Genomic DNA, 24,381 nt, shown 5'->3' with positions numbered 1-24,381 from the left:
GCATTTTCAACAATACTTTGCTAGTGACATAATTTAAGATATAATTTAAAAGAGCTATTTAATATTTCTCTACCATTTAATAAACTTGCGAGATAACGGCGTTCATTTTTGTTTTTTATGATAAACATAAAAATAGTTCAACCGAGGAGTTCATATCAACGCTATTCGAAGATTGTAAATGGCATTCTAGATTTCTTAAAACATATATTATACTACTATATTACTAATTTTCGGTTCAATATGTGTATGACATATATGTCAATAGTAACCATTTCCTACTTGGTAGGTAAATACAAGGGTAGTAATAATTTAGTTATCCTTCATATATTTCGCTTACAATTTAAAACGGCGATAGCCTCACTACAACAGGCTGTAGATGAAATTAAATACTAGATTTGAAGACCCGGTTTGAACTTTCAGATAAGGGTCGTGGTAAGTAATAAAGGATATAAGAATGAAATAAAACAACTACTAAGTACTTATTTACTTATATTTGTTTAAAATAATTCTATTAAAATAAAAAATAAATTTTTAATATTAACGTGATCCTCTGTTGCACAGATTTATAAATTTTCGTAAAATTCCTTTAAATATAAAGTAAAAACATAATAATCTCTATGTATTGCATTTACACGAATGTGTGCGTAAACAAATGATTGATATTGTTTCGTTTTATTTATCACATAAAAGAACGTTTATTGTATGTGTACTTATATTAAAATATATAATTAAAAAACTTAAATTTGGAAACGAAATATGGAGATAAAATAAATATTTAGGTATGTTATAAATAGGTAGTGAGCGTCGTTAAAACAAAACACGCTAAGAAATATTCTCGGTCCTTTTTGGAGTTTATACAACAAGCAGTAGGTAGGGTACCTATTATCATCAATGTATAATTATTAAATACATAATCAAGAATTAAGCACGATAATTAATTTAATTATAAATATTACTTATTTTATATCTTACTATAAAAAAGTAATTTTGTTTTGACTAGCGAAAGGATTGTTTTTGCCGAATAAAATGTGCAGATTTAGAGATGTTGTGTAAAGATTTTTTTTAAATTGGAAAAAATTAAAATAATAAACATACTTTTGAAATAAAAAAATCAAATAAGTGAATCTAATTAAAAGCTTTAAGAGTACGGTTTCATTTCTTTTTAAACGCAACTTTACACTTAAAAGTAAAAAAATGAGTTTATACTTTATAAAAAGACACTTAAAAAGTTGATTAACGTTCGGTTTCTATGTTCAATCTATCTGTAATGTATTGACAAGTGGCTTTGTGTTTTGCTAGAAATTGTATAGATAATTTTTGACAATAGCAACATTGCTACGTAATAAATCCATAGATTAAGGATAGATTTAATATGGAAAATGGACTTATTGTCCAGTTTAAGAAATAGTTATTTGCTAATAGATAAATGGGTTAGTTACCCACTAAAAACCAGACAATGGCAAAAAATGTATTTGATAAACAATTATCTATGGTCGTATGTAATATATAGATAACATTATCATAGTACGAGTACATAATTCAATCTTTTTAAAAGCAAAATCACTTTTATCGATACAAACCAAGTGGCACTTATCAAATACATTTCCTTGTTTATAGATAAACAGATTGGAAGTAATATCTATTTCCGTCTTTAAATAAAAACATTTCCAACTAATTTGGTGAAAATGCAATATTTTCTTTTAATTAATAAAATATAGTGTCGAAAATATTAACTATTTATAAACTGCGCTCAGATTAGAAATAATTTAAACATCTATTTATGTAAATGCTACACACTTAAGTTGATAATAATATATTCTATATTTTTTCGTAAAATATAAACAAGTCTCTATATTAATTACACATACAAATGTTGGTCATTGTATCGTTCAATATGTCAGAAGATATTTTATATCCGTTTGAAAAAAAAACTATTTTCTCAATTGCCTTAATCTAACTTATCTAGTTATAAAACAAAATTAAAATAAGTATAGGAGTATTTCCCGTCATAATTATTATGTTAAGGTTTCTTTCACACCTCATAATATATAAAACAAACCTTTAACCTACAAGATCTCTAAGGCTCTAAAGAATGGCGTGCGCAATAGTTTCTAATTACACTATTGCACACAGATTTGTTAAAAATGAGAAATGAAAGGCGCAGGCAGCCTTGATATATTTAATACCTGTTAATCAAAAATTTCGTTATTTTTTTAATGAGCTTAGCATAATAATAATTTACAGTGGAATGTAATATCATTATTTGAAAAATGCGTTAATTTAAGTGGTCAATTGTTTACGTTACCTAATTGAAAAAAAAAACATAATTTTCGCAAAGTGAGTACGTATACACGAACTTGAAATGAATTCCATTGGAATGTATTATTACAATAAATGGACTTCTTTTTAGGGTTCCGTACCCGAAGAATCGCAACAGGACCCTATTTTTAAGCCATATCTTTGGCAGCGAGCCGTATCTCATGAACCGTAAATATCACAGTATGTGTATTTCTATTGCCGCTATAACTACAAATTATAAAAATTAAAAAAAAAATTGGAACGTTTGAATTTACTTTGCGTCTTGGTACGGAACACTAAGTCCAAAACACGCTTAACTTTTTTATTTTACTCCGTTTTACCTTATATTCACAATAAACTTTTTTTGTGCGAAAAAGCTCGACTTTACAATTTGCTTTGAAAAAGTAACAATGAACAATGACAACAATCTGTATTTCGTATTTGTAGATATTTCTATATACATTTTCATACACAGCCCGTAGATCCTCGATAAAGCTCTTTACACACATATTTTGCTGTTGGTTTTACAATGCAATTATTATGATTTATAAAAACAACATCTGATGATGCAGCGATGCAGTGTTTGTCGGCACGAAACATGCAAAGAAAGCATGTTGGAAGGAGTTCTGGTCTTTCGTATAAATAAAAACATAAAATATATATTTGCCAAAGTATAAATAAGGATTTCATCAAAATATCCACTTGTCGCGGAAATTAGGCTTAATCTTTATTTTTTATAATGCGCAAAGTATCTCCTGCTTTATAACATTTTTACAAATGTTTTCATAACGGCCCAGAGCTGCGCAGATTATCTTATATATATAATTATTAATAAAACATAATATACGAAACAAATTAAAAGCGTTGCGAACGCGCTTATGTTTAGAGATCGACAATTATTAAAATATATACACATATAACAATAGTACCACTCATTCAACAGTAACAGATTTAGCGAGATTTCTAGGACAATCAACATTACAACCGCGTAAGACAGCAATGTGATACGCTAAAAGTTGCATGGGAATAACAGTGAGAACTCCCTGTAAGCAATCCACAGTTTTTGGAACTTCTAAGACGCGAGACGCGAGGGTCATAGTTTCAGTGTCTCCTTCCTCGCAAACAACAATCGGACGGCCTTGGCGGGCATTCACCTGCTGAAGCGCATTCATGCACTTTATGTAAACAGGGTCACGCATTACTATCATCATTACTGGCATGGAGTCATCAATAAGCGCGAGTGGGCCATGCTTCAACTCTCCTGCCATAATGCCTTCACTGTGCATGTATGTCAATTCCTTTACTTTTAGAGCTCCTTCTAAACAAGTAGAAAAGTTGTAACCACGACCCATAATTAACAATGAACGCTGATGGTACAGATCTTCTGCCAAAGCCTTTACTTTATCGTCTAATGCCAACACTTGACGAATTTTACCGTCCAATTCATGGAGCCCTTCAATAATATCAGCTCTACGCTTTTGTAATGAGATTCGGTCTTCACTGATCACCAATGCAAACATAACAAGCGATACAAACTGTGATGTATATGCTTTTGTGGAGGCAACACCAATTTCAGGTCCAGCATTGATATGCACCCCACAGTGTGATTCACGACAAATGGAACTACCAACAGTGTTAGTGATACCAACAATCAATGCACCATGACGTTTACAATAACGAAGTGCCATAAGAGTATCAGCAGTCTCACCTGATTGGGAAATAAAGAAGCATACATCATCACGGAATACAGGTGTGTTTCGGTCCAAGAAATCTGAAGCCAGTTCCACCATCACAGGCAGTTCTGTTAACTCTTCTAGTAGCTGGCGTGTAGCTACTGCACTATGGTAACTTGTACCACATCCAATTAGCATCAATCTTCTGCAACGTTTAATCTCAGGTATATAATCAGTAATGCCACCAAGTGTCACAGTACCATTAGCAAAATTGAGACGACCTCTCATAGTGTTTACAATGGACTCAGATTGCTCGAAGATTTCTTTCTGCATGAAATATTCATAGTTTCCTTTCATTATCTGTTGTAATTCCAGTTTCAGTGTGAAGATTTCTCTCTGATGAGGATCTGTGCTACTGCCCGACATACGATGAATGCTGAGAACTCCATCTTTAACATGTGCTACATCATCATCTTCAAAATACAGCACTCTGTTTGTGTGTTCAATAACAGCAGAGGCATCAGAGGCAAAGAAGTATTCAACATCTCTTTCTTCTTCAGGCTCAAAGTGAGCATGACTGTTAACACGTGGCACAGACGGCACTACTCCCCTGGTAGCCTTGTTGTTAGTGTACATGATAGGCACATGGTCGCTGGAAAGACGACGTCTTGTTTTGATTCCTACAAGCAAAGGACTACCACGTCTGGTGGCTACACATTCATTAGGGAAGTAACGTGATTTGAAGCACAAAGCAAAAGCTCCTTCTAGTTGTTGAATTACCTGCTCTACAAGCTCCTGGAAGCTGTAGTCCTTGTGTTGGCCATAGATATGGTCAACCAACTTAGCAATAGCCTCTGTATCAGTTTGGGATTCAAAAATATAGCCCTTGTTCTCAAGGAAGGTTTTGACTTCCTTATAATTTGTAATGATTCCATTATGTATCACAACAAATGAGTTGTCTTCTCCAGAGCGCTGCGGATGCGAGTTCACTGCGCTGGGTTCCCCGTGCGTTGCCCAACGGGTATGAGCAATACCGCAATGGGATTCCACGGAATCTTCAACAGATAATTCGGCACCTTGTTCCTGTAGGAGCTCTTCGAGTGCGGCAACTTTACCACTTTTTTTCAATACAGCAATATCCTTAAGGTCGGCAGCATCGATAGCTACACCCGCAGAGTCGTATCCACGGTATTCCAAACGTTTCAATCCATTCACAAGTAACTCCAAGATTTCTCGCCGGGTCTTAGGCGTCAGGTGATTAATGTATGCAAAAATTCCACACATCGTAAACGAAGCCGAACGTTAGCGTAGAACCGAGCGCACGATACCACAACGAGCCCGAGACTGTGAGCGGTACAACAAACAACCGATATTGAAGACCTTCGTATATGACTCCTACCACTAATAAGTTACTTTCACTTACGGCAAAGCACACGTCATCATGTTTCGTTATCGTAACTTGTTGGTATCGTAAATATCCGCAAGCAGCGGCAAAAACTTGTTTTTGGTGTTCATGTAAATTGTGAATGACATTGACAACCAATACAATACAATTTATTCTGTCAAGTGGTAATGTCACTGTTACGTCAAAAATTGACAGTTGTTCCGGAAACCATAGATAATAAGCGAAGAGGAAAATATGGATATACATAGTAGGAAAACTGTTTCTGACAACCTGTCGTGTTCATACAAAACAGTTTCGATAGCGGTAGTCACAATAGTTGCAATCTTTGCTTGAGGACATGACGTTGCCCGCCATAGAGAACTACATAAATTATTATTTAATAACTAGTTTAAGTTATTTCATCCCAATTTAGGAGCACTCAGCACGTTAGGAAACTTTTGAAAAAAATATTTATATTCAAAGGTTGCCCGCGATTTCGATCTCGTTTATTTTGGTTTAAAAAATCCCCCAGGAACTCTATACTTCCGCGGGCAAAATATAAAATGTATTCTATTTGCAACTCGCTTTTATGAGAATGGCATAGTCATCTCCAGGATGCAAGCTGTGCAACATATGTGAAAAATTTCATCAAGATCGGTTCAACGGTTGAGTCGAACATAAGTTTTGGCTAGCTGTAAGTATAATAAGGATATAAATAAATAAAACTCGAAAAAATAACAAACGAAGAAACAAACATACAGTTTCCCATTTATAATATACGTCATGAGCGCTGAAGTAAAAAACATTTTTACTAACCTTACTGTAGCAGAAGTAAGACTGCTTTCGTCCTTGGGTTGATTTATGGTCTCGATGAGTAGGTGCAATGGCAAGTGGCCAAGTTACCAAACAGATCTAAAGACATTTTACTTATAATCATCGTCAAGTCTTTGTCAACATTTTTTCTTTTAAATTCAACACTACCACTACACTAGCACAGTTCACCCACCAAAAATGCTGTGTTTTGTGCTGCTAAAGTGGGATCATCGTTAGTGCGATATGCAGGCTGATATAGGTTTGTACAGGTAGGGAATAGAATGTACACCAATCGTACTTCCATTCTTTGAAACCCCCAACGCAAAAACGACAGCGGGTCGGTGTTATAAGACGCTCGAACGGATGAACCGATTTTAATTTTTGTTTGAAAGGTGAATTAATCGGGTCTGTCATGTTATGTTTGATGAGAATCGGTCAAAGATGGCCGCCACTACAAAATGGGAAATTACTTTTTTTTTACAAGTGTAATATGAATTGTAGAATAATGTACAAAACATTAAAAGCCGGCAGTTCCTTAAATTTTTAATTTTACTCTATCAGTATTCCCCGTGGAAAAGTAAAATATTTATTTTGACGTGAATTTAGTTAAATTAGTTTTAAATATATTTTTCTCTCCTGCTCTTTACTCCACGGTTAGTAGAGCTGTATAGATATACCTACCAAATATTTAGATGGTTTATGGTAAGATTACCGAATCACTCGTGAGGTCAATAAAGACAATAAAAAGTAAGTTTTACCAGTAGCTTCTTTATTGGTTTATCAGGATCAAGGTCTTTACAAAATTATTGAAAAAATTACAAAGATACATTTAGCTTAAGATTTTGATTGCCTATGTGAAATTCTAACAGTCATGGAAATTTAAATTGAATCTTTAAACCTTTGTATTTTACCATCTCCAGGCGAATCAATGTTGTAAAAATATCAGAGTAAGTATAGTTTTTTTACCTAGGAACAAAAATCACATTTACACTTTACAAAGTCATCAAATTTCTATCAAAACGTTCTTAACGCTTTATCAACGTATGGCTAAATTCAACTACCGGCAGTCGATTTCGAACCGACTACCCCCATTTTCTACACTCTGATGTTCAACTCCTACTTATAATCACTTCTTCAATCTTACGAAAATAACTTATTTTTATCTAATTAAATGAACATTTTATGTAACCTTAATCCAGTTTACAATAATATTACGATAAAACGAGGTAAGTATATTAAAAGTTATAAATTACTTCACATTTCATACATACAATAGGTGTAAGACCATGTACAATTATTTATTCTTAAAACATAAAGAAAATAGATGCTATAAACAAAAATAACAAGGAAACTTTTAGAATTTTCATTATGACACAATGGATTGTTAAAATCTCGAGTACAACCATGAGGCGATCATAAAAGCTTAAATATTCAATTTTAATTCCGTCGCCTTTCCTCCTAAACTCCTTGCGATGGAAAAATATAACGTTACGTATGAAACGTAAACTAGACACTGGAAACACATATTTGGAGAACGACTTACGCCTAAAATAAGCAAAGAGACATAAACTTAACACGTACACGTAACTAAAACGAATAAACTTGAGTATCTTGTTCCGATAAATGCACGACTTTGGGAGGGGAGTGACGTCACCAGTCAAGAAGCTCCGATTGCGGGCGCGCGCAAGTGTGCTGCGGCTCCGAGGGGGCACAGGGGGGCAAGGCTTGGCCGTGGGGGGAGGGGGGTTCGTGAGGGCGGAGGGGGTGTCGGGGTCTGGCGGGAGGAGGGGGATCGCAGCACCGCGGGATATGGCTACCGGCTGCGATGAATTTAATGAGATGCCCCATAGTTATTTTTTCTTCTGGGCCTTCTCGGCAGCCTTGGTGATTTTGCCTGTAGTAACCTCCTTGAAGGTTACGCTCTGTAACAATCATTATAAGAATTAGGCATAAAGACGGACAATGTGTACAGGATCTCTTTTTGGCCGAGGCTTATAATATTGAGGAAAATTATGGTTTTTTCCAGCGAGATGCAAGGATGAGAGGTAGAGAGCTGCGGAGGTTCGACAGAATATATTCTATTGTCAAAAAACAAAAAATAAAACGGATCAATGTCACCTTCAATGTAAGAGTAAATAGGCATCTTCAAGAAAAGCTCATTCCACCTTTATCATCACTTACAATTATAGAGCTTACTATCATCGCATAAAACGGCATGTAACATATAGTTACATGTCTTGACTTCCCCAAAAAAGGGATTATAAATTTTGTATCAAGCGCATCGTTACATAGTATTAAAACATTACTGCTTTAAGCTATGGTAGTTTCCCAGGTCTTTGTCGCCAACTCTCTCATCATTGCTTTTTAAACTGCTATAAACACGAGTAGTAGTAGTAGTAGTAGAGCTTATCTTGCGATAGAGCTTCTCCGGGGCAGTACTATTATGCTTATTACGGTTACGGTATAAAGGGTAGAATAATTACAGGCACATGAGGCTTAACACCTACGCCATAGGTTGATGGGAACAAAGCGGCACGTTGAAGGACGTACCCCTTTTCTTGCATGCTATTTATGAAGTATTGCTCTGTGTATAGGCGATGGTATTTCACTGCGGTGGCCCACCGGCTTGGGCAGTCGAAATGAGGTATCTTCTTCTTCTTTTTGGTTTATTGGCTCTGCGCGCTGAGCGATTGAACCATTGTCAAGTGCTTATTCTGTATTCTTATTTATACATTTTTTTTTAAACGAGGAAACTTTTTACATCGAAAAGAAGACTAAAGTTTTTAAAAAGGGAACGGAATTTTGAAAAGAATTAATATTATGATCAGGAGTGAGGTATCCGATATTAAGTGAAGGTACCTTGATGACGCCGACGGCGACTGTCTGGCGCATGTCGCGCACAGCGAAGCGTCCTAGAGGCGGGAACTCCTGGAACGACTCGACGCACAGTGCCTTTGTCGGCACCAGGGTCACAATCGCTGCGTCGCCCGACTTAATCGACTTCGGCTCCACCTCGGTGGTCTTGCCTGCGCATTTAAAGAAAAACTTTAAGGAATCTCCCGAGACGACACTTCAAACACTAAACGCTACTGTTTGGGTGGTTGGTTCTTGGATAAAGAAAATTCCGAGTAAAAGAACTCGACCTTTTAATCCCCGAAACAGACAGCAGAATGACATTGTTAGGAGTCGAAGAAGCTTTAAAAGTTACTATATTTATAGCAAAATTTTACAAGTCTACAGCACGGCTAGCATGGGCAGGAGACAATTATATCCCAGGGAAAGAATAAAAAAATCTGTTCTTCCACAGCTTTATCAATTATCACTGGCGCATAAGTGGAAATTATACATGTATTATGCAGAATTTAATAAACGGGGATATACTTCTCTTATTCCATTTTCCCGTGCTTGACAAGTTAATTATATGCCCTGGGGATATAATCGGGTGATATATTTTTTGTCTCCTGCCCGTGATAGCCCTGCAGAAGCTGTTGGAAGTGTATCGGACGTTTATTATCTGATATAATCAAACGTGGATAGAGGTCCAAAAAACTTTCTACTCAAGAGCTATAAAGAGTGGATGGTAGTTTCCTATCCATTTATTGACAGAGTGCACGGTTCACAGAGTTCTGTTTAGTGTCCTGTACAACACTATTGCGTAGCAGAATCCAGGTCATGAAGTCGAAATAGTCCATACGGGTATGACAGAGTTCGGGGCTCATCAATATGGAAATCTCAACCACGAAAATCGACTCTTACTGAAATAAGAATCCTACATTAAAAAAAATAGACTATGTTTAAGCTGAGTTTTAATAAGTACAGAAAATAGAGTGTATGGTACAGTACCGGTACGGCGGTCGCACTTCGCCTTAATTTCGGCAAATTTGCAAGCAATGTGAGCAGTGTGGCAATCCAGCACCGGAGTGTAGCCGTTGCTGATCTGCCCTGGGTGGTTGAGCACGATCACCTACACGGACAGTAGGTAAACAAAGTTATATTAAATTGACTTAGTATCAAATAATTAGTATATCTAAAGAATAATCAAGAGAAAATATGGACAAGGAAACTCCTCTTCATAAAATATTTTACTTTGATATATTTTATTTTACATTCTCTCTTTTGTCTGGTGGAGGCTTTGGCCTTGGCTAATTACCACCCTACCGACAAAGACGTGCCGCTAATGCCTTAGAAACCATATCCAACAACAACCAGACTCCCTAACAGGTTAGCCCGCTACCATCTTAGATTGCATCATCAGTCAAGGGCTTACTTGTAGAGGAATAAAAAAAAATGAGATTGCCCGAGAAGAAGAATGGGTGTGCAACAAACAATAATAAAAGATTAGGAACTGTGCTTAAAAAAATACATAGAAATATATTATGTTAAGTGTAACAGCGAGAAGTGACTGCTTCATGGCCGTTTTAAAAGTATAAACAGATAAGTTATTTATTTAAATATTGTAATTGAGAAAGTACTAACATGTTTATTAACACAGCATTGATTGTCAGAAAAGATGACTGTCATGATTTTAATCTCATCGCTCTACAAAAAGCTGTCAAAATTTACGTCACAAATTACGTCAGGGTACAAGATTGTATTATTGGATAACATATGAAAAAGGTGAGTTTTTACTTTAGAGAAGGACATAAACTTGGAGGTGTCTATTAAGTCATTTGGAAAAGTATACTAACCATCTTGGGCTATCTATGCTATTTAATTTTAGTAGTTAAAGTCAGATAGAAATTTATGGAATGTGTTCTTGTTATTTTTGTCCGTATAGGGCTGACATATCAAATTAAGAATTGCGAGTTAGAGCATCACTTTACCACATTGAAACTGGGAGTTATCCAAATATTTGATAGAAGCAGGCATTACTTTGCGGAAATCCATAATATATTATGAAAATTAAGCTTAATTTGCTATACTCCGCGAACAGCTGGAGAATCTGTATGGTGTAATTTATAATTTCTTCAATCCGTATACTCCACACCATACAGATCCTCGGCAATGTAGCCTCTACGCACGTTTCGCTACGAAACCGGAGCATCCTAAGGAGATGTTGACTTTACAATGAATAATTGTTAAGTCATTGTGACTTGTTGTGAGTACCGCTGTTCGCAGAGTATAGCAAATTAAGCTTAATTTTCATAATATAAGGGAGTTATCCCATTCCATGTTTATGTCTACTGGAATGCAAACTCGCCAACGCCATGGATGTATCGAATTATCCAATAGGAAGGTATAATAATATTGCCAAATGGCAATATGTTAATTAATTATAATAATAGGTAGGCACTTAATGGAAATAAAATTTATTTTAATGCATTTTGCATTATAATCACGAGTCGAAAAACTTGTCAACCTTGACAATTAGTTATGGCTTCCTCATTAGAATATCTGTGATAACTTTTAATAATTTATTTTTAATGACATAATATCCCTAATAGGTAAATTTAGAAGAGCTTACTTGCGCAAGGTGGCAAACCTACTATTATTGCAAAACAAGTCCGGAATTCGATAGTAGACAGGTGCCTATCTACTTATAATCTATATTCTTAAACAGGTATTTGAAAAGTTGGTTTACCGCATAATAAATTCATTCGCCTTCAGAATATAGACTTTAAGCAACCACGAAACATTGAATTTCTAACCGACTCAATAATCATTTTGGTTTGACAAATTCTTGAATCTATCTTTACAGGACTTTTCATACCTAATTATTAATTAAGGTTTCTGCAACCAGCAAGTCGATTGTTGTTTAATGACTGAGACAATGTGACAGTCGCAGTTCGCAGTGCTTTCTGTTTCGCTGGTGACACTTGTGCCTATTCTGTTATACTTACAGTGTCTAAACTGCAACAACTGCAAACATTATACTTAAACGATACGAACGGGAGATGGTGATAACAAAAAGAACACCCGGCTAAGTTTGTTGTAGGCTTCTTCTTAGACCAGGGCGCGTTTAGAACCCACGTAGCTTTAGTTTTAAGTTTACGAATGTAATTATCGCCATCACTACTCACTGCTATGTGCACATTTTGTATATAATCAACGCATCAAAAGTGCCATCTATGTGCCTATTTTAATAAAGAAATATTTGACTTTGACTTTGACTTTATATTGACAGTTCTGCTATCCATTCTTAAAAAAACTTTGTGGAAAAAGATACCACGATTCAGAATCGGTAATTTTAGTTTAATCATTTTTTTTTTTTAACTCTCTTGGTACCGCTATTCCATCCTTAATAAAATACATAACTTCAGCAATTCTATACATTAACTTTTTTACATTTAATATTTATAGATATATTAATTTAACCAATGATCCTTCACAAGTTTTACAGTCGACCCACCGAATTAAATTGAGCGTTTTCCATCTTTCACAGATATTTTAATTGATGCTTGATTTGACCATCTTTCGAGACTTTTCAGTTTCTTTGACGTAATAATATTGAGATACTGCATATAGATTTAAATCTATATACAGTTATCTAAATATTATAACGACAAGAGAAAACTTAGTAGTCCTGTCCTGTTTCGGCTTTGCCTCGTTTTCGATCAGACGACAGATCAGATGACATAGATGTACGAAAACCTGATCTTATTCAAGTCATAAGTCTTAAATATTGCGTGCACAAAAGTAGCGTGAGATTTGGCATACTTAGTTAAGTTTTTTAACAACAATTTTTATAAATCATTGAGTACTATATATAACACCTTATACATTAGTCATGTACGACCAAATCTAATAAGAATAAGATTAAGGCTGTCCCAATGGTGGGTTTTCGTACGCCCTTCATTCCAAATACAATTTCATGTAATTGTTGTGTAGACTTTAAGTTTAATTTTAATTTTATTGTGTGTATACCCAAATAAAAGTTTTTCTTTCCTTTTTTTTCTATAGGTTCAAGGTATTCTTTAATTCGTACTACCGAAAATGGTTACGTTAGGTTTAACTTTGTAATTACCTGCGCGGTGAAGTCAGCAGCGCCTTTCGGGGGGCTGTTCTTCGAGTCACCGGCCACGTAGCCGCGACGCAACTCTTTCACCGATACGTTCTAATGTAAAACAAGAATTATAAATAATTTTATTATTTTTACGGAATGCCTATGTATACAATACAGGTCTCTAGTATTTGAGCAGGCAGTGAGGGTTAGGTTTTCAAAAATTCCTTTACGCCCTTTTCTAATACCTACTCCCAAATCGTAATTCGAGGGAACACAGTTGATAGAAATGATCTCTCAGCTCCAGATCTACTAGTATCACTTACGAGTCGGCATAAGCTTTCCATTATCTTAAATTATTACAGCCCTCTCACCACCGAAACGGGTTTTTAGATATGTTTCTCACAAAACAGAAAAATTCTAAAGATTGTTAAAAAAACTTAAACTATAAAACGATGTTGGAAAAGAGCAATCTGCTGAGTTTCTTGCCGGCTCTTCTCAGTGAATCTTCCGAACCAGTGGTTACTACAAACAGACTGACTTGACGTTTCAAAAGTGCTTATAAATTAGGCCTACTTGAGATAAATGAATTTTGAATTTGAATTTTGAATTTGTTTCAAGGCCACAAGGGGGCACCGAGGAATATTTTTTTGGTTCAGTTGAGTTTTTTTTATATTTGTTATTTAAATACGTTCCTACACTTGTAATTACTTTACTTTTAATTCAAACTATGAAATGGTTCAAAATACATTTCTAGTCTCGCATTTAAAGATTAGTTTAATTAATGAACATTACAATGTTATCAGCCTTTATACGAATCCCTTACCTTAACGTTAAAGCCAACGTTGTCTCCGGGCATGGCCTCCTGCAGAGCCTCGTGGTGCATCTCAACAGACTTTACCTCAGTGGTGATGGCGGCCGGCGCGAAAACCACCACCATACCTACGGAAATATAAAATATTACTAGAACTCATACGAGATGGAGTAACATAACATAGTTAATCTTTTCTTTTCTTTTTCGGATGGAAACTTGCCGATAACCATATGAGGCGTTACTACGGCGTCACCGGAGGAGTTGGGCGAACGCGAGAGCTCGCCATAAGAAGAGCGCCAGGGCTCGACGACATCGGGGGGTTGTATTTCATTTCTCATCTGTGACCTTAGTATAGGTTTTGAATGCGCGTAATAGTAGAGTCCTTGTTAAATATCGAAATCCTTTGACGTTGAAGTAGAGTAGACCTTATTCAAATTGTCTTAAAAGTCGCTAATCCTGCCAACTCTGTGCAGAGCTATCATTACGGTGTTTCGATACTCGAAAATGATCGCTACTATCGCGAGCGTATAAACCTTATACCTATTAAAGATACTGTTGTAGAATATTTCCGTGCAATGAGCGATTTCTGAGGAATTGATAAAACAAACAAATTAAGTAGGTATCTTGAAAAATTTGGTAGCGAACGGCTAACTCCGAAGATCCGAAGATTGTTCACTTCCGGACTTTTCGCTAAATACATCTTGTCTACTGAGAGAGTCTATAAGTAAGATAGCCATTTGAAAGCTTTCCCATGGGCCAGCCACCAGGCTACGTGTTGGGACACCGATTTTAATCCAAGGAGATTTTGACTTGAAAAAAATAATTGTAGGTATTGCATTCTATGTCGCTACAGGTACATCAAATGCCTCGAAAGTTACTCGGCAATGCATTTTTACCTGACCATCGTGGTACGAATTGAAGCAAAGTTTACCGGGTTTGAGAATCCCAGTCTCGACTCGGCCGACGGGCACGGTGCCGATGCCGCCGATCTTGTATACGTCCTGCAGGGGCAGGCGAAGTGGCTTCTCGGTGGGCCGGGACGGAGGCTGGATGGCATCTAGAGCCTGCATAACACAACCGAAGCACATCGCTCAATAAACGGAAGAAAATGGAGATAAGTAACACTTACTACTACTTAGCAATAGCGCAAATTGAATACACTTAATGGCTTTGTGATTAATTAAATAAGTCCTAAGTGACGGGTAAATAATTGAAAATATTGACCAGATCTTCACAAAATTTGTGCATATTTAAAATTTTTATTAAAAAACCATTCCCAGTGAAAGAAAAATTATTAAAACCGGCGGAGTTATGAAGTTAAATACAAGAGACTTCCATCGACTATCCCGAAAATCCTATTGTTTTTTGTGATGAAAAGTATATTTAATTTCAATCCGGAGTATCAGGTTTTAATGTACCAAATTGCACTCAAACGAGTAATTCGCGCACAAACCAAGAGAAAAAACACAGACAAAAAGACTATATAATCTAAAATTTTTTTTATGATTTCTAATACTTATTTGTAACGTCTCTCAGTTATTTTTCTGCAAAAATCTTTAATGTACAGTCAAAGCTAGACAGTTTTTCTCAAATCCCGTGGGAACCGTTTGTTTACCTGGGATAAAAAGTAATCTATGTTATCTCTATGCCAAAAATAAACTTTATTGGTTGCTTAGTTAGGGTGTGAAGGAAGCAAAAACAAACAAACACACTTTCACATTTATAATATTATTAGTGAGGATTCAAGGTTTTTTATTGCTCCGAACCGGCTACTAATATCGTAGAGATGAAGTAGGTACCTATGCAGAAGATGCTAATATCAAGATGGAATCACCAGTCCAATCTGAATAGTTAATTATTTTTTCTTAAGGCAACCTGTTTAATGAGGGATCCTTATCAACAGTCAAACAGTCAACAGCTGGACCAACGGAAGGGTCATCCGATGTTACAACGACCTTGGCCGGACGGGTTGGTGATCAAAGTAAATGGTCGTGTTAGTACTGATGGCGCTGCTGTCTTCTTCGTTATACATACTCTTAGTCTCATCGTTCAACACCCGCGAGAAGAGAAGGGGATGTAACAACTGTATTCGGATCTTCCGCACAGAGAATTGGATTTTGATGAATATACTCAGGATACTCAGGAATTTATCATTGTTTCTATATACCTGGTTATCACCGCATTAAGATTTAAAAACACTTACGTTATTTTTGGCGAACCATCGTTTGGCGAATTGATTTTTACTCAATAGTTAACATATCATTTTCCTTATGCGTAGTTACCTACCTAAACTTTAAAAATTACCTACATGCCAACATGGCTTATCTTTTTATCCAATCAAGTGGATGACAAATTGTAAGTAGATCTAATAAAATTCATCACAACAATTTGTGTACAGCACGTAAAATACTCGGTAGGTTAAAATATTTGGCAATAGAAAATTTATTAACACCTAACTATTTTCTGTACCTGTTTTTTAGCTTCGCCATTGGTTGCTACTTTTCTTTTTTTTCTATGTACTTTTTGTTGTGTGCAATAAATGTGTATTGATTCATTCATTCATTTCAAGCATAGCTAGGTATCGCGAACAAAAAAAAACAATTACTAGTTTTATTAAATAGGTACAAAGGTACTTCAAATGTATTATATGATCATATCGTAATCAACGCTATTGAGATGAGTCAAGATTATATATTTAAGCTCGTTTGTCGCCACAGTATTGAATACTGGAACTCCTTAAATTATCTAATTAGTGATGTCATAGCTGCCGAACATTAGTTTAGCTGTTGGGGCATTAACCTAGATCTTACCTCGATTAGGCACTTGCCCTCAACCTTGCCTTCCTTGCGGTCGATGGTCCACCCCTTGAACCACGGCATCTTGTCAGAAGGCTCCAGCATATTGTCGCCGTGCCAGCCCGAGATGGGCACGAACGCCACGGTGGCCGGGTTGTAACCTTAAAGTCATCTCATTTGTATGCATTCGAAAACAAGTCTTACTTATTATAATAAACGAGATATATTTTATAACAATAGGTATACTTTTTTAATAAACTTCACTGTCCAATGGATGTAGGTAGTCATAATATGTGATCCGTTTAGACAAAGTAAATGTATTAAGGTACTGTGCTTTTATAGGGATTTCAGAGTCTGCATTTTTTTGATGGGTTTGGTGCCTCGTGAATCTTTAAAGAGGAAAGATTTATCTGTTTTTTGTAATCGATAAACTTTGAAATTGCTAAACCGATTTGAATTTTTTTTTTACACATATAAATACTATGTGTGTGTAAATAAATTTAATGCATATTTCAAGACACTTACCGATCTTCTTGATGTAAGAAGACACCTCCTTTTTGATTTCCTCATAACGTGCCTCGTGGTAGGGGGGCTCGGTTGAATCCATTTTATTAACGCCCACCACTAGCTGCTTTACGCCCAGAGTGAACGCCAAGAGGGCGTGCTCGCGGGTTTGGCCGTTCTTACTGATGCCGGCTTCAAACTCGCCGGTACCAGCAGCAACAATAAGAACAGCACAATCGGCCTATTACAAACGAAAAAGATGATTCTCTTAAGTATGAGAATTGAAAATCTTCTTTACATAATTCCCATTGATTGCTTACTTAGATCTTCAAAAGTACGCAATAAATTTCAAGTCTTCAGCAAAAGATAGAGTGATTCAAGAGGAAGGTTTGTATGTAATAAATAAGCGTATTATAGAGGATAAAGGCAAAGAAATTCAAAAATTTTTCATGTCATGTTGGAACAAATTAACAAACATATTTTTGTACGCTTACATTGTAAACGCTGGCTAAAACTGGCTATTAGATAGGTCAATAAAATTAATGTGCTACAAAATTGCACACCGAAATGCCCTTTAATATCTACATTGGACCCGTGCGAAGACGGGTTGAACCACTCGTTGTGTATAAATGTGACAGCACCGTAACGTTACACCCATTTTTTTTCGCTACATTACTGAAGTCTAAATATCATCAGTTAAGACATAAATAGTAGTCATCATCATATCATCCCATTTCCGGGTCGCTCCAGAACACGGGTCTCCTCCAACAGTGGGAAAGGCTTAAGGCCATAGTCCATCACGCTGGCCCAGTGCGGTTCGTTGGGCTCCACACACCTTCGAGAACATTATGGAGAACTCTCAGGCATGCCGATTTCCTCACGATATTTTCCTTCACCGTTGAAGCAAATGATATTTTAATTGCTTAAAACGCACGTACTTAACTTGTAAAAGCTAGGGATGCGCGTTGCTGGGTTTCGAACTCGGCCCCAGAGAGTGGAGTCAAAGTCCTACTCACTTACTCACTGTAGGGCTATCACCACTCCAAAGTTGCACCTCTAATGAGTAGGAACTGGGTTCTTCTAATGTAAATAAAAAGCACCCTGATACACGATATAATCTAATCTTGTAACCCACCTGAGAAGTTCCGGTAATCATGTTCTTGATAAAATCTCTGTGCCCTGGTGCATCGATGATGGTGACGTAGTACTTAGCAGTCTCAAATTTCCACAGAGCGATGTCGATGGTGATACCACGCTCTCGTTCAGCTTTCAGCTTATCCAATACCTGTTTATTTAAAATCAAGTCAAACAAATATAACTTCTGCTTCGTTGGTCCATTGGTTCGCAAGTTTTACTATGGATCGAGAGGTCAAGTTTCGAATTCCGGGGCGGACCAATACTAACTTAGAAATTATCTACAAACCTGGAGTTATATCATTGGCGTTGTCTCACAAAGCAGCTACGTTAAACTGTCGATCCCGGTTATTATCAACGTCCTAATTATTCCGTCAATCCTTGTCCTAATTCCCCCTCACCAAAAAAAGACAGGAGGTCTATGCCTAAATCGACAATGTCTTTTAAGTTTTGGTTTTGACATTGCACAAAAGATATTGAAGTTTCTTAATATGTAGTTCGCGCTTAGAAAATTCTCTGTACATTTTTTAACTGCTAGGCATAACGCCACATAAATTTAGCCAAAGTATGGCCAAGTTTCAAAACTTTAGTTAATGATGTGCTACAAAAGAGTACGGTATTATTTAAACTTTTATCTACATAGATACCAAATTAACAAAAAAAAAGGGTTGTTGCTCTAGAGGATTCGTAACTTTTTACGGATAAAGATAACCGCAAGAACAACTTTAAATCGTTCAATTTGTGATTCTGATTCAGGGTAATATTATCAAGTCGTCTATTTTGTCACTTTAAGTATCATATCAACCAATGGATGTCTTTTGTAGGGATTTCAAAAACATTAGTCTAGTGCCGCTTATATTCAGCCACTCCCTATAACTCTTTTACCGTCGTGTTTACCTAGTTTTAGCCTTTTCAAATCTCTTAAATGGCGTACCGTCACCAATCTTTACGAGAGCTGTAACAACACGCAACCTCACTTCAGTAAGGCCAAAAAATTGCTGAAACTGTAATAAGTGAATTTCTACGACTTTATGGAATAAAGAATCTTAACCTATTAGCTGAAATAAAACGACACATCATAAAGGAATTCAAATGAAAAGATTTTGCTTACCCAGGCATATTTAAAAGATCCCTTGCCCATCTCCTGGGCCTCCTTCTCGAACTTCTCGATGGTACGCTTGTCGATACCACCGCATTTGTAGATGAGATGGCCGGTGGTGGTGGATTTTCCGGAGTCCACATGGCCGATGACAACGATGTTGATGTGAGTCTTTTCCTTACCCATTTTGAAGAAATTAGCGCGTTAACGACAAATTAGTTGGATCTAGTAAAATCAAAGGGCATAATATTAAGATGTGTGTGCAGGTTAAAAAGGTAATGTTCTGACTCAGGTTAGTACCGGGTACATTGCTAGAATGATGAAGAACCATTTCATAAAAAATACGGCGTCCAAATTAGCGTACTAAGGCATTATTTGATACCGGCCGTGTAGGCTGCTGTTCTTTGAACAACCAAGTAAAAGATACAAATCAATTACTGAAATTGGAAATCGCAAAATGAAATTGACTTTGAATTAATGTAGATATATTCAGCAGGTTTCCCATTTCCATTCCTAAGTCAATACTACCTACTTAGAAGCTTACACAACTCTTTCAACCGCTTGCGTGCTGACCTTTTAGAAGACATTTATTGCGCAGGTTAGGAAATGAACAAGTTTGAGAGGACAGAAAAGTACTTTCCATGTATACATTTTTCATTATCTTTGGATATTCGAGTTACTACCACTTTGTGACATGTACCTATTTGCTTCGATCAACAGTTTACTAGATTTGCAGTCTCAGTTTTAATGATGGTTAATTTTTTAAGATTTAAAAATATTATGGTGGTTGGCTTGGTGTGCTATTTACTATTTGAAATTCTATTTCCTTATTTATATTATATATGAGAAAGCGTACAAGCCTTTAAAGGTTAAAACATAATAATGCTTCAGCTTTAGGAAAAGGAGTGCATTTTTTGGGATAAAAAGTAGATGATGCCACTCTCCGGTCCATCTTTCTCCCTGCTAAAATCCATGACAATCCCATGACGCAAAACAACATATTAACGATTTTAGTGAGGATAACTTATTAGATATCTATATGTATGTTCTAACATACACTTTCTCTTTTATTGCTTTTTCGAATGCGGAGGCATGCAAATATTTGTCTTTTTTACTAGGGAGAACACACATTTCAACAATTAGTTTTTCGTTCGTTATGTCGTTCGAAAACACAATCCCTGAACTAAATTTTTTTCTCAGATACCTTTTGAGAACTAGTTTCGGTAGAGATCTGATTGCAGTTAACACGACTGCTCCAATGCCACTGTTTGAACATAGATTCCAACGAAAAAACACTTCTTATGTACTACTAGCACAATCGTAGGTTTTAAAAAAGGTTAACCGTGGTTATATAGAATATACATAGAGCAGAATGGAATATGTTATACTTGGTGTAGCTAGCTCATAGTAGATGATGAGAAGTTGGGATTTCAGTGGCACTGTTTAATGTTAGTTTAGGCAATGTTATACGGCATCAAATACAATGGACCAATATGATACGCAGTCTAAGTAGTCGATGTAAAAGAAACGCGACTGCGCGCCGTCCGAGAAGCAACATGGATTTTCAATGAGCACTACTTGAGTGGAGCTGAACCTGAGTGGAGGGCTTAGCTGTTAGCAGTCGGCAGTTCTTAGTCAGATTTTGTGTGGCAACTGCTCGACTGCACGGTTAAATTTCACTGTTCGCCCGGAGTCAGCCACTATAAAAATGGTTCAGAATAGGTTGTTCAGTCGCAGCTTAAAGCAATAGATCCTGATTTCCCTAAGTTACGTATCTATAACCAAATTTAGAGTCATATTTGATGATAAAACTTGCGTGAGTTTTTAGGTAATCTAAGAGAGATTGAGTGACAACACATCGTTAAAATGTTTGATTAGGTAGCGATTAAAGATACTTTCAAACAACCGGTAGTATCCAACTAGGAATGAATAAATGATTTCAATTAGCGAGCCGGAACAGGATGTTAAAAATTAATGAGACCTTAACGTCTATTCTCATCGAACACTGTCACTAAACCTTGATAGCTTTGAGATTGATTATTATTGTAAGGACGAATCACCAAAACAACATTTAGTGCGGCAGTGCATTTTGACTTTTACCAGCCAAACAAAACAACTTTTACATAGTTTTGCATCGAAGGTTGCGATGAACTGCGAAGTAAACTAACTTCAATACCCATACCTAGGTACTTTATGAGTTCAAATTATTTTAGTATCTTTGGGGACATCTTCAAGCAGCGGTGGTTTGTGATTTAACCCTAAGTGCGTGGTCCCAGGTTTACTTCAGGGCTCAATTCAAAACGTTAAACTTCTAAGGTATGGTCTGGTGAGAGGCATCGAACGCGTCTTGGCATCACAACCTACCGGCATAGACACACCCACCGCTAAACGATCACGCGTTTCAATACGATACTAATAGGTTCTATTAAACCAGTTAACAGTTGTATAGGTTCCTACTATCCTATCCAAAAATTAAAGGAGCTGAATTGTTAAAAAATATCATCAAAGTTTATCGCAAACAAGCGGCATAAAAAAAGGTCCCTTTACATCATAAAATATTGGATATAAACTGCACCGATGCACTCGAAAAGGTAAGTACCGAGGTACATTTCTAAGCACATAGGTAATGGCCGCTCCGGGTCGGAGAACATGAATCGGTTACACAAATGATTTACAGAAAAACTACCCGTATTTCCCAAATATACCTACTAAAACTAATCAGAGAGTTTGTTAGAAAATAGAGCCTTGATTATAAAATAGAGCACAGAAACAAATGTACTGCTACACTACGAAATAAAATTGAATAATATTATGTACATTGAAAAGCCCGAGTATGCAATTCACTAAGTGGGAGGCTTCGATTGAACTGCCAGCAAATCTCCGGGCCGAGGTGCTACGGGCGTGCGCAGGACGCTGGGGCATCGATACAGCCAGCCTTTTATCAGAGCTCCAAATATAGAACACTTCGCGGATCTCATAACATAGGTACCTACATGTCTCCTTAAATCGATTTTGTAACACTTGCATTACCTTTTAGTGACTGTTATACCATCTTTGGAGATGAAAAAAAAATAGCGCAAAAGCTTCTTTAATTGTTCTATCAAATTATCACAAAACGAGATTTCTTGAAAGGAAAAGTAGATCAAACTATTACAACTTTCAGTTCGCTAGCCTTTTGAAATGTTTTATAATCAGCTGGGATATTGCGTATAGACCTAACAGATCGCATCGATTATTGTCACGACTTCCCGAGATACGAGTGCATACTATCTAAATTTAGCTGGCTTAATCTATGTGCATTTAAATAGACGTATTTGCAAATGACATAGGTCGACTTGCCAAATCGGAAATTGTATGTCGCATCGCAAACGTGGCATGGACCTACTGGAGACATCGCTTGTTAGCACATGGGCAATGCCGGTATACTCCGCCTCCATTTTGCATTATTAAACATTTATATATTTCAAAGCATATAAGAAATACGAAAATCTAGTATAATAGTCATATCAAATCTGCCAAGTAATGTATAAGACAGAAAAATGGATGGGTAAACCTAATCAGTTCAAGTTCACATACTAAATGTAAGTGGAAAATGAGGCAAGAATACCGCGGAAGAAGAATCCAAGGCAAATTATTGTACAACAATAATGCATAAGAAATATCTTATATGGCATCTACTTAGTAGATAAGTATCTTAAGTACATATTATCCCATTTACATTTTAAAAGCGCATAATTCTAATGATGAGATGAATATTCCAAAGCCATTAGATAAGTTAAAAAAAATAATATCTATTAAATTAATATTTACTAAACATGAAAATAAATTGCGTAATTTAAAATAATCTTGATGTTTTGAAAAGAAAATATGCAAAAATAGAGCGTTTTTGTAAATATTTCTTATAAGTGAAAATGAATTTGTTATAATCATGCTTACCGGTATATATTTACACCCAAAACAGTAAATAATCAGAAAATTTTAAGAGACTCACCTACGAAGCCGCAGTGGAGAATTTTCCTGGCGATTTTCAAGCATGCGCTATGAAACTTCGCCCGGGAAATGAAATCAATAATATCAAATTGGGCACATATTTACTAAAATTATACAAATATCGTATCCCAACTAGGGAACTGCGTCTGAAAATAGATATTATTATTTATAAGAGTTCCTCTTTTATTAGGTTGTTTATTTAACTCAGATTTAAAATTAATAGTTCGTATGACTTCATGTGAAAAACCGGAAATACAAATTTTCTTTTTTATGAATGAACAGGCTTGACACAGAGTATAATCTGTTGGTATATCATAGTATCGTAGTGTTTATATTCTCTTTGATAATACATAAGTTTTTATTTTCTAATGAGCCTTTATTATTAGCGTACAAAGATAACCTAGTGTTAGGGATTTGAATACTCATCGCTCCAATGACCGATTTGAGTACAGAATAATAAATAGCAATACATTCCTACCATTTACCACTACTAGTAGTTAAAAGTAGGAGTTTGTTTGTTAGTAAATATACCTATTCTTATTCATTCTTACAAATCTGGTATATTTTATACTTATCTGAAAAGTTTAGTAATTTCCAAAATAAATGTATAGTACATTTATTTTGGAAATTACCTATTTGATAAACAGTGTAAGTTTCACCATCTTATCACCATGCAAGGTTATCTACAATCGAGAACGTATCAGCTTAAATGAAACTAAAACATACACAGCCTTCGCCTAACAATCTTATGACCTACCATCAACCATCATTCCACTTCTTCGTTTCTGTCTAATTGGGCGTCACACGGCTCTGGCCACGTGTCACACAATTCCAAAATATTCCAATGCTATGTTGTGTGGATCAATCATACGTGGAGTCGCAGTCAGGTTTAAGCTGACATGATGTGTGAAAGCCATTATCATATGTAGGAAGCATG

The 24,381-nt window shown here is 36.0% G+C and overlaps 2 protein-coding genes across 5 annotated transcripts; both read right to left on the bottom strand.

The window, feature by feature from the left end:
• Positions 1-1,441: 1,441 nt before the first annotated feature.
• LOC120637835 (glutamine--fructose-6-phosphate aminotransferase [isomerizing] 1-like) lies at positions 1,442-5,481 on the bottom strand. Its single transcript, XM_039909866.1, has one exon. The coding sequence runs from the start codon at positions 5,253-5,255 to the stop codon at positions 3,231-3,233; it is 2,025 nt and encodes a 674-aa protein (XP_039765800.1). The 5' UTR covers positions 5,256-5,481; the 3' UTR covers positions 1,442-3,230.
• A 1,435-nt stretch (positions 5,482-6,916) lies between these two features.
• Positions 6,917-23,568, bottom strand: LOC120623391 (elongation factor 1-alpha 2). 4 transcript variants are annotated; one of them, XM_039889399.1, is made up of 11 exons: positions 23,446-23,568; positions 19,467-19,679; positions 18,357-18,506; positions 17,243-17,462; positions 16,733-16,878; positions 14,854-14,986; positions 13,935-14,050; positions 13,133-13,222; positions 10,012-10,132; positions 9,028-9,194; positions 6,917-8,090 (listed from the first exon to the last, which is right to left on the bottom strand). In XM_039889399.1, the coding sequence occupies exons 2-11, from the start codon at positions 19,638-19,640 to the stop codon at positions 8,019-8,021; spliced, it is 1,389 nt and encodes a 462-aa protein (XP_039745333.1). In that variant the 5' UTR covers positions 19,641-19,679; positions 23,446-23,568; the 3' UTR covers positions 6,917-8,018. The 4 variants fall into 4 exon arrangements, with proteins under 4 accessions (XP_039745333.1, XP_039745335.1, XP_039745336.1 ...); XM_039889401.1 differs by lacking the exon at positions 23,446-23,568 and adding an exon at positions 23,391-23,444; XM_039889402.1 differs by lacking the exon at positions 23,446-23,568 and adding an exon at positions 22,670-22,691.
• Between the last annotated feature and the right edge of the window lie 813 nt (positions 23,569-24,381).

This window comes from Pararge aegeria, chromosome 4, assembly GCF_905163445.1.
Source record: "Pararge aegeria chromosome 4, ilParAegt1.1, whole genome shotgun sequence".
NCBI classification, from domain to species: Eukaryota; Metazoa; Arthropoda; class Insecta; order Lepidoptera; family Nymphalidae; genus Pararge; species Pararge aegeria.
This window is presented reverse-complemented; position numbering and strand designations above follow the sequence as displayed.

Excerpts from the sequence above, each read along its gene's own strand:
- LOC120637835 (XM_039909866.1), bottom strand. The coding sequence starts at position 5,255 with ATGTGTGGAATTTTTGCATACATTAATCACCTGACGCCTAAGACCCGG.
- LOC120623391 (XM_039889399.1), bottom strand. The coding sequence starts at position 19,640 with ATGGGTAAGGAAAAGACTCACATCAACATCGTTGTCATCGGCCATGTG. Across the intron at positions 14,051-14,853 it reads GACTGGGATTCTCAAACCCG|GTATGGTGGTGGTTTTCGCG; the intron begins GTAAACTTTGCT and ends ATATTTCCGTAG. Across the intron at positions 9,195-10,011 it reads GAAGTGCGACCGCCGTACCG|GCAAGACCACCGAGGTGGAG; the intron begins GTACTGTACCAT and ends TTAAATGCGCAG.